This window comes from Saccopteryx bilineata, chromosome 1, assembly GCF_036850765.1.
Source record: "Saccopteryx bilineata isolate mSacBil1 chromosome 1, mSacBil1_pri_phased_curated, whole genome shotgun sequence".
Classification (NCBI taxonomy): domain Eukaryota; kingdom Metazoa; phylum Chordata; class Mammalia; order Chiroptera; family Emballonuridae; genus Saccopteryx; species Saccopteryx bilineata.
Window position 1 is genome coordinate 406,329,572 of NC_089490.1, and position 9,673 is coordinate 406,339,244.

At 64.0% G+C, this 9,673-nt stretch overlaps 1 protein-coding gene across 5 annotated transcripts in view; it reads right to left on the bottom strand.

Moving 5' to 3' along the window:
• The window catches only part of MRPL23 (mitochondrial ribosomal protein L23), a 177,358-nt gene that overhangs the window by 157,918 nt on the left and 9,767 nt on the right, over positions 1-9,673 (bottom strand). For 4 of the 5 annotated variants that reach the window (XM_066252362.1, XM_066252360.1, XM_066252364.1 and 1 more), the window contains exon 5: positions 8,101-8,369. In XM_066252362.1, coding sequence (XP_066108459.1) covers positions 8,202-8,369 — 168 coding nt within the window. In that variant the 3' untranslated portion in view covers positions 8,101-8,201. Of the gene's footprint in view, positions 1-8,100; positions 8,370-9,673 lie in introns of those variants that run through there. The other variant, XM_066252361.1, reaches the window with a different exon arrangement.

The window sequence follows — 9,673 nt, forward strand, 5'->3', positions numbered from 1 at the left end:
GTACCTCTCCCGGGAAGCCCGGGAGCACCCCTTCCTGCACGTACCTCTCCCGGGAAGCCCGGGAGCACCCCTTCCTGCGCGTACCTCTCCCGGGAAGCCCGGGAGCACCCCAGCGCTCCCACACATGAGAGCCCTAGAAAGGAGCCTCTCATGAACTCAGACCTTGAAGAACGCCCCCACCCAGGTCCCCGTTCGCTGGCCAGGCCTCCAGGGACTGCGGGGGCACAAATGAGGAAGAAACCAGGTAACAGGAGAACTCTTTTTCAAACGAAAACAAAACTAAACAAAAAGTACCGCATGAAGCCCCCCCCTCCTGAAACTGGGTGGGGACCTGGGCGGTCCCCTGAGACCATGGAGGGGAACAGCCGGCCGGGCTGCAGAGCGGGCGCGGGGCCGGTGGTGTGGGGCTGGACGCTCTCTATGGGCAAGTCTGAACTGAGCCCACCTTGAGGAGCGGCGGAGAGCCATTAGAACAGCCAGCCATGTCACAGGCTGGCTCAGCGGGGACAGGACCCTCAGTGACGGGCTGGTCAGCCTTGCCATCTCCTGACCTTTTCCACCGTCCCTCTCCAGGGGCTGGGGACCACCATGGAGAACGGTTCCCTTCCCAGGCCAGTGAGACTGATGGCACTTCTGTGGACACGCGGACGTGGGCTGCCACACAAGGCAGTGACCACGCGGTCGGTTGCTCTGGCCCCACCTCCGGGGCCTGGACAGTTGCACACCTGGGTGGCTGACCCTTGGACCGGAGGGCCGGCCTTGTGCACTCTGCCACACCGTGGCTATGTGAGGAAGGTCAGCGGGGCCCAGTGCCACACCCAACAGGAACACAGGATGTCACGGACCCCACGGGAACAGGGGCATCATGAGGGACAGCCACAGGGGGAGACCTGGGCTGGGGACAGGGGGGCTCCAGGCCTTGCACCACCCGAAGCCACATCTGGATGAGGAAGGGGGCCAGGCGTCAGGGGGCCTGAGGGTCTGGGGGCAGGCCCCAGTGTCAGCCCCGTGGAGTGTGCTCAGGGCACCACTGCCAGTCTGGACTGTCTGACCTCCCAGACTGGTATCATCACTCCCACACGTTAGACAAACAAGGTCAAGGCTGCAGCCTCGCCGTAGCCAGGCCGGTGGCTTGCGCCCCAGGGTCCCCGACAGTCTCCCATGTCACCCTAAACCCGCAGACAGGCAAGACCGTCATGTCTCAGGGCCCGCTGGCACTTGGGGTCCTGGTTGTAAAAACCACAGGACAACCTTGGAAGGCCACAACGGCAGGGACCTCACAGGCTACCGTGCTCACCAAGGCCTGGCCTCACAGGCGACCTGTGGCTGAGGCATGGGGTCCCAGCAGGGGGCCGGCACATTAACAGCAAAGCCCCCTCCCTGGCCCCTTGCTGGCCTGCTCTGGCCAGCCTCCCTAATAAGCGTGTTTCCAGGGCTCTTTGATCTGGCCTTTGATGACCAGCCTCTATCAGGAGCCCAGCACGGCCACCTCCCAGCCCCTGCAGGGACAATTGCCCAGACACCCCCACCATTGCTGGCAGCCCCGAGCTGAGTGTCCCAATTGAGGGAGGGGGTATCCAGAGAGCTTTCTCAGCCGAGTTCCGAGCCCAGGCTGTGTGAGGTCCCTGGGCGCCTCCCCAGCCCAGTGCTGGGTGGTGGTGGGGGCAGAAGTAGCTGAAACAAAGGAGGCCCCAGGCCTGTGTCAGTGGGGGCTGGTCCGGGGAGGCACATGAGGTGTCCCGGGGAGCCCGACTGTCCCAGAGCGGCTGGGCTGCCTGTAACAGGGTAACGGGTCTCCTGGATGCGTCAGCACCCGAAGGAGCACCTCCCGGGGCGTCCAGCCCGCAGGGACTGCACACTCCGTCGGCCGGCCCTCTGCCTGTCAAGGACGTCCAGCCTCACCAGGCCAGTGACACCCTCCGGCGTGGCTTTAGTTCACGAGGCACAGAGCGGGGGTGTGTGGGGGTGTGGGGGTGCAGGGGGACAGCTCCAAGGCTCTGCGTGGCCACAGAGCTACAGGAGCCCCCCCACTTCGGGGGCACGGCCCTCCCTCACACACAGGCACACACAGGCACACACACAGGCACGCACACACAGGCACACACAGGCACACACAGGCACGCACAGGCACACACAGGCACACACACAGGCACGCACACGCACACACAGGCACGCACAGGCACACACAGGCACGCACACACAGGCACGCACAGGCACACACACGCACACACAGGCACACACAGGCACCGGCCAGAAAAGAGACCTCTTGCAGCTCCAGGCTGCCCCCCGCCCCCCACTCTGGCAGCAGGCGTAGGGTTTTATGAGCGCTACAAATCAGATATCACACAGTTCGGGGCTGACATGGTTTTTATAAGAATTATTTAGGGCCCTGGCCGCCGGTGAAGTCCCGGGGAGAACCTGGCAAGGAACATCCAGCTGTTTGGGCTGTCGGAATTCCAAACACTTCATAAAGTGAAGGTACGAGAGGCCAGCACCTTGTTCTGTTTAAGGGACGCTTCACCCCTGCCCTGGGCCTGCCGCAAAGGCTTCTGGGAGCGCACCTCCCCCAGCCGGCAGAGCGAGGGGCCCCGCAGCTGCGAGGTGCGGAGAGCTGGGGGGAGAGGGGGTTAACCCTCCACCAGGGCCCACCTCCCCAACCCCAGACCCACCCTCCTGGTGGCCTTGCACACTTTGGGAAGTCTCTTCAGGCTTTCCTCACCAAGAGGACAGTGGTGGGCACATGCTGGACAGACCCCCACTGCCCCCAGCTCGCCTCGCCACGCCACTCAGGGCCTGCCGGCAGGACGGCGAGGTGAACGACCGAGGCGCTGCCTCCTCGTCCAGGCCACACACCAGTGACCAGGCGGCAGGGCCATGCCGGGCTGGTTCCATCCCGTGGACACTGAATGTCCATGCTGAGGAATGTCCATGCTGAGGGACAGTACAGCACTTGCGTCATTAATCAAGCAGCAGGATGTCCCGCGGGCAACGGGAACACAGGGCACCGGGTGGGGCCTGCACCGCCGAAGGGATGGACCGTGGGACCCCTGGACTTCCCACAGGGTGGTCAGAGAGGAGGGGCCGAACTCCGCTCACGGGGAGGGTTGGGCAGCCCGCCGGGCACCCCAACCCGGGGCCACCCCGGGGACGCTCTCGGGGGCCCCACAGAGCCCACGCAGGAAGGGAAGGAGGCCAGGGGGAGTTCTTGTGGGAACCTAGCGACCGGCCACCTCCCCGCCTGGAGCTCCCCAGAGGAGGGCCAGCTCAGGGCCCGCCTGTGATTCCTGCAGGGGGTGCAGACCGAGACCCCCTCCTCACTCGGTTCCATGATGCAGGAGGGCCAGGGCCGGGGGGGGGGGGGAGGAGGGACTTGGAGAATCCTCTTTATCTTGTATCTTTAGGCAAGGTGAGGGCAAAGGTTAGGGAGGGAAGGGTGAAGCGGTCTCCTGCTCCATCCTGGGGTGAGGGACCGAAGGCAGGAGCCACGGAGTTTGCCACGTGTACCCACAGGACCTCTGTGGAGGGGGAGCCCCCCCAACCCGCCAGGCCCCCGCTCTGAAGAGGGGAATTCAGCCAGGGCCCTGCAGAGTGGGGCGGGCAGAGAGGGCAGCCCTGTGAGGAGCAGACGGGGGTCCCCACCCCAGCCCACCCCAGCCCCAGCCTCCGAGGCCTGGCCCTGTGCGGGAGGGAGGGAACCAGGCCGGCCCCCTCCTCTCATCATAACGTCAGGGTTCCAGCATCCGACCCACCCCACCAGGCTGGGGCCAATCAAAGCCAGATGTGGGAGCAACAACAGCAGAAAATGCTGATTATTTTGACTAAGAAAAGCCCTATTTACAGAGAAATAATGAAGTGATTTGGGGGTGGGGGGTGGAGGGGTTGGTGCTGGAGATGATTTCAGCTGAGAAGGAGTCAACACAGACACTAAGCAGCGCCCCTCTCCCCCCTCCAGGCTAGAGAGACCACGTGGCTGGCTGCTGCCAGGGGGCCGAGGTCCCACAGGACCCCTCAGGCACCTCCGGGGGCGTCCAAGACAGATCTCTGTGGGGCGCGGCTCCCTGGGGCTGAGCCGGGCTGGGCACAAACCTTGAGAGAGGTTCCAGGGACAGGGACTGGGCCCTTTGTCCCCTTCTCGCCCGAGAAGCGGAGGGCCGGCTGGCTGGCACAGACGAGGGCCTCTGCTCAGTGAAGTGTGGGTGCCCCCCCCGCACAGGGCGGAGGTGCAGAGCGCAATGTCTCCTGCGGGGAGTCCTGGTGCAGCGCAAGGGTGGGTTCTGCGACCCCAGGAGAGACTGAGAGTCAGTTCCAAAGATGGGACAGGCACCTGTACCCACTGCTACGACTTGGGGGTCAGACCAAGGCCCGCCCACCCCCAATCACCCTTGTGCCTACGAGCCCGGCCACCAAACCCGGCAAATAAGGATTTCTGAGGGTAGAGAGCCGAGTTTCTCTTGAGTGGGGCAGAACCCGGAGTGCAGCTCACAGAGGAGGAGAGAGGCCCAGGGAGGGGGCCAGAAACCCCAGGGCCGGCCTTGCAGATGTGGAAGCCCCCCAACCCCGGCACTCTCACTCCTGCCCCAGGTGGGGGCTCTGAGGGACAGACTCACGGTGGATGGTAGACAATGCGCCCTTTGGGGCGCCTTCGGGAGGGGACTGTCTGAGGATGTGGCCCCGTCTCTCCACACCTTGAGGTACTTGGAGAGAGACCATTCCATGCAGGGCAGGCTGCTCCCGCCTCCGTGGGGACAATCTGGGCAAAGACGTCCACGCGGTGGAAGTGGCGGCCCCTGTCCACCCACCCACCTCGGCCCAGGTGCTGCACACCCCACAGGAAACACTCTGTATTGAGTAGATGGACCGCGGTGGGGGGTGGGGGTGGGGGCTCTGTGCTGACTGAGAGACACATCTCGAAAGCCCGCATGCGTGAGCCATGTCTAGGAAACACCTAGGATCCACTCGCCACGGCTCCTGCAGATTGCCGTTGGTAAGGCGGGCGGGGCCGGGGTGCGGGGTTGCCGCTGGGAGCAGCGTGAGGACGTTCTAAACTTGAGCGTGGTGAGATACAGAACTCAGGCACTGAAGGACACACTCTCCGTGGTGCAGGTGGGGTTGCGGGGGTGGGGGGTGGGGGGAACAGACTGGAGGGTACGGGAACCATGTCTCCATAAAGCTGCTGAATATGAGCGAAAACTCCCACCCGGGGCCTTTCCTGTCCTGTGACCGAGACGTGAGGGCCGCCAAGGCCTCCCAGCAGCCAGAAGTCAGGAGCTCGGCCTCCGGCCTCAGTGAGGACAATAACGGGGATGGTGGCGGGGTGCCAGCACCTCACGGCTGCCCGCCTGGACCCCCCCCCCACCGCCCACACAGGCCTGACCCCACTTCCAAACTCCTGGGGACAGGCCACAGGCTTTCCTGTTGGGAGGAAGTGGACTTGCTGAATTCAGTGGTTCACCCGTTCCTCACTCACCAGCTCTTTGGAAACACAGGAAGGTTGGGAGGAGGGAGAGGAGCTCAGGGGGCACGGGGGCTCCAAAGCTACGTTCCAGGGGCACCGGTGTCTTTTGGCTTCTGCTGTGTTTTTTATTTAGGACCTGAGGGTGGGGGTGGGTGGGAAGCAGTGGCCCTCTGGACCTGGCTGGGTCCCCTGCTAGAGGCTGGGGCTCAAGGAAAGAGAGCAGAGCAGGGAGCAGAGGCCAAAAGACTGGTGGTCAGTCCAGCTCGCATGTGACTAAGGGGGGCCAAGTCAGGCCAGGCGCGTGGGGTCGTCCCCTGCAGTGAGTGACCCACACAAGGCAGGACAAGCAGACACAGGAGAAACTGGGCAGGGGTGCAGGGTGTGGGGGGGTTCCTGCTCTGTCCTGGGACCCTGGGCGGCTGGGCCTCACCTGGAACTGCTAGGGGTATGTGTGTGTGGGGGGGGCTCCAGTGTTTCTGTGGGCCACAAAGCCTGCTGCCACTACATGTCATCTGTAAGTCACGCACACAGACTGCGGAAGGAGCCCCCGGCAGAGTCAGGGGCTGCCGTCCCCAGCGGGGGTAGGCAGCCCCATCCCTAGCACCCTAGCAGGCCGCTGCGGCCCAGCCTGGGTCTTCTTCCCTCTCGCTCCCTCCTGCAAAGCAGACAGACCCCCCTGCCCCGCACGGGCACAAATGGACACCACAGGGCCAGACAGTGCCCTGGACTGTGGGCTCTCCTCTCCCTCAGGTCTGTTCTTAACCCCCACCCCCCCACCCCGCTCCCAGCAGGGGAAGGGGAGCCCCGATGGCCAGCCCACAGGGTCAAGGCCCCCCCCACCTCTAGTTCCTAGCCTACGTGAGGCCGTCCTGCAAAGCGGAGTCTGCTGAGCTCTCTGCAGGAGCAGACAGGCTATTTGGGCCCCATGGGGGGGTCTCCCCAGGAGCCTTATGCTCGTTCTGCCCCCCCCCCCCAGCCCCTACTCTGGTCCCCGCACGTGGCGGGGAGCAGACTGGGGCGAGCCCAGGTCTGCAAGATGAGGGAAAACGGAATCACAGGGAAGCCACCGCATGGGGCCCCTGGTCTTGGGGCGGGGGGCAGAGGTGGGCCTCCCAACACACTGGCCCTCTTCCTCCTCCAGCCTCACCCCTGGGAGTGTCTGGGTGGGGCAGGGTGCAGCTAGTCAGCCCCTTCTCCAAGCCCGGAACCTGGGGGTGCCAGCGAAGCAGCCCCCAGCCCCCAGCTGAAGGGCCACTTCCTGGATTCTTGCAAACAGCTTCCCACCCCCGCATTCCCTGCCCTCACTGCTCCGCAGGGACCCCTGCATTTCACCCCATTCCCACAGGGGCTCTGCCAGCCCTGGAGCACTCTGGGAAGGCAGAGAACGCTGAGGCTGGGGGGGGGGGGCTTCCTCCTTTCCAGGCAGCAGGCTCCCAGGCCTCCGAGGGGCCCCTGGGGTGCAGCGCAGGGAAGGTCTGCAGGCCCGGGCAGCCGTGGGCGGAGCCGCGTGCGGGGGCGGCTGGGCCGCAAGGCAGCCAGTGGAGGATGAGAGTCCTCTCCCGGCCTGGAGTTGGGGGTCCTCAGGGCCCCATGAATTATTTCTCTAAGGAAAATACCGTTGCCTCGGTCTCTGGTCTACTTCCGGACCTTCCCCTCACTTTAAATCAACATTGAAGGGCGGTGTTTGCCCGGACCTTCACCCTGCAGGCGGAGGGGTGCCTGCCGCCATCCTGTCGGGGGTTGTGGGGGTGGGGGGGTCCCTCGGGGTAGGGTGGGGGTGGCTGAGGCAGCCCTTTTCTTCAGTTTCCACTTGCAGCCCCCGCAGGGGACGAGGAGAGCGGGGCCCAGCCCACAGCAGGGCAGACGGCCGACTGGCTCCCTTGCCTTGCGTACTGCTGCCCATAGCGTGGCCCAACCTCTCTCCCGGCACCCACCCGACACGTGGAAACACTCACACATAGCCCAGGCTGCCACGTGGCCTGGTCCTTCTCCACCGTCCAGGGCGCAGCCACAGAGCTCAGTTCAAAGACAAGCAGAGCTGTTGATGGACCCCCCCCCCCCAGGAACCTGAGACGCAGAGGACCCGGCCGCCCGGACCCCATGGCCACGTTCACTGCCACACCCTGTGGGTCTGCAGTGCCCTCTTCTTGCTCAACACCTCGTCCCCACGGCCTTGCACCATTCCTTTCTGCTGCCTTTCCAGACTGGGGGGTGCCATCTCTCCTGCCTCCTGCCCCCAGCCCCATGGCCTCCCTCGGTCAGGTGTTTCATAAACATCACCTCCCTCGAGTCCCTGCACAGCCCCCGCCCACTCAACACCCACCAACTGTGCCAAACTGGAGCCTCGGCCTAGATGGGTCCCCTGCCCGGTGCTCAGAGAACCCCCCCTCCCCACGCAGGCCCGGACAAACAGCAGGCAGCTTCTCAGTGGGGCGCTCAGACTAGTTTCTGGGCGGTCTTTCCAGGGGCACCTTGTTTCCATATTGCAATGGGGGTCCCAGCCTCGTCCCCGCTCCATGGGACGGGGACTAGGCATGTGGCTGTGCGGGTCAGACGGGTGCCCGAGACTGCATGCGTACCCAGGGGCGTGGGCTGCGCCCGGGACTAGCAGGCGAGGTCTGGGAACAGAGGGACTGGGCAGGAGGTTCTTTGTCCACACGCAGCACGCTTTTATTGACGCTGTCAGCTCCGCCCTGCCACGCACGCACGCACGCACGCAGGCGCGCACCCATGAACGTAGGGCCCATCACAGCCCAAACCACTCGGGGACGCCTCCGCGCCGGGGGTCCCGGCTCTCCCTTTGCTGCTGCCCCTCCTGGAGCTCCTTCTGGACGCTCTCCTCCACGGAGGCGCCTTCGGGGCTGAGCCTCTTCTCAGGAAAGAGATCGGGGAACGTGAAGGTCTGTCCGTGAGCCTGCGGAGCGGAGCGGAGACAGCGTTCCAGCAGAGCAGGGAGACGGGATGGGGGCGCGGGGAGACGTCCGTGGGTGCCAAGGGCCACCATGCCACGTGGACCAGCACGTTCCCACCTCTCCGCGATCCATCCGCCCAGGGCTCAGCTCCCACTCTGTGCCCCCAGCACGTGCACGCGGCGGCTCTGGGTCCCCAAGCCCCGTCCCCCGCCACTGCCTGGAGAAGAAACACCTGGAAGGGAGAGCGGGAGGGAGGGCGGCCGGGGGCTCGGCCTTTGTCCACAGCAGGACGGTGCAGGGAGAGGGCTCTTCAGACTCGCGTTGGCCCCCACCCCACTCCCCACCGGCACTGCCTCTTTAGAAGTGTTTGCGGGAGGCCTGGGATGAGCTCCAGGCTGGAGTGAGAAGGGACACAGCGAGCACACCTAGCGGGGCGAAAGCCTGAAGGCCCTTCCCCACATTACAAAGCACCCCTCCCGGCACGGAGCCGTGCAAGCAAGTCAAATGCAAAAAACGCACACAAAGAAACCGGGAGGGCCGCCTGCCACAGGCCTTCCAGTCTACCGTGTATCTGTTCCTGTCCCCCAAGTCCACCTAGGCGCCCAGGTCTTGCACGGAGGGGCCAGCGGCCCCCCAGTGTGTGTGTGGGGGGAGAGGGTCCTGGTTCCCAGACAAGGGTGCTCAGAGAGGTAGGGAGGGGGGTGGTGGTGGTGGGGATGGCACCCTATCTGGGAAACTCGAGTCCGTGAAATCAGTAAAGCATGGCTCTTGCAGATCCTTGTTTTGTACAGAAATTTGGATGTTGTGGGCAGGCGGCCAAGTACGAGCTGACCCGCTCCCCATGCTCCCCCCCCCGTGCGCCCCCCGAGAATGCAGAGGTTTATACATTCGGGTCACATGGTGCGGGGCGCAGGCCTCGGTAGCCAACCCACGGGAGGATTATCTTACTCATTTCAAAATTGCCCCCCACCACTTTAAAAAAAAAACACCAAAGGGCAATAGTTTACATACAGGGCTGATTGCCCAGAACGGTGGTGTGTGTGTGGAGGGGGGGAGGTATGTTTAATATATGGAGGCGATTCTGCTCGTTTTCTGAGGTGGGGGAAATTCAAAAAGACATTTCAAATATAAATACAAAGATGGCAATTCGTAACGGCTTGGGGGAAAGAAAAAAACAAAAAACAACAAAAACGGGAAGAAAAAAAAAAAAGGGAAAACGGAGGAAACGGTGAAAGGAATTCTCTGTTTCTTAACCAGAGCCTGGGCCAGTTATGGGCGCCGACCGCGGGGCCCCCTTTCCAGAGAA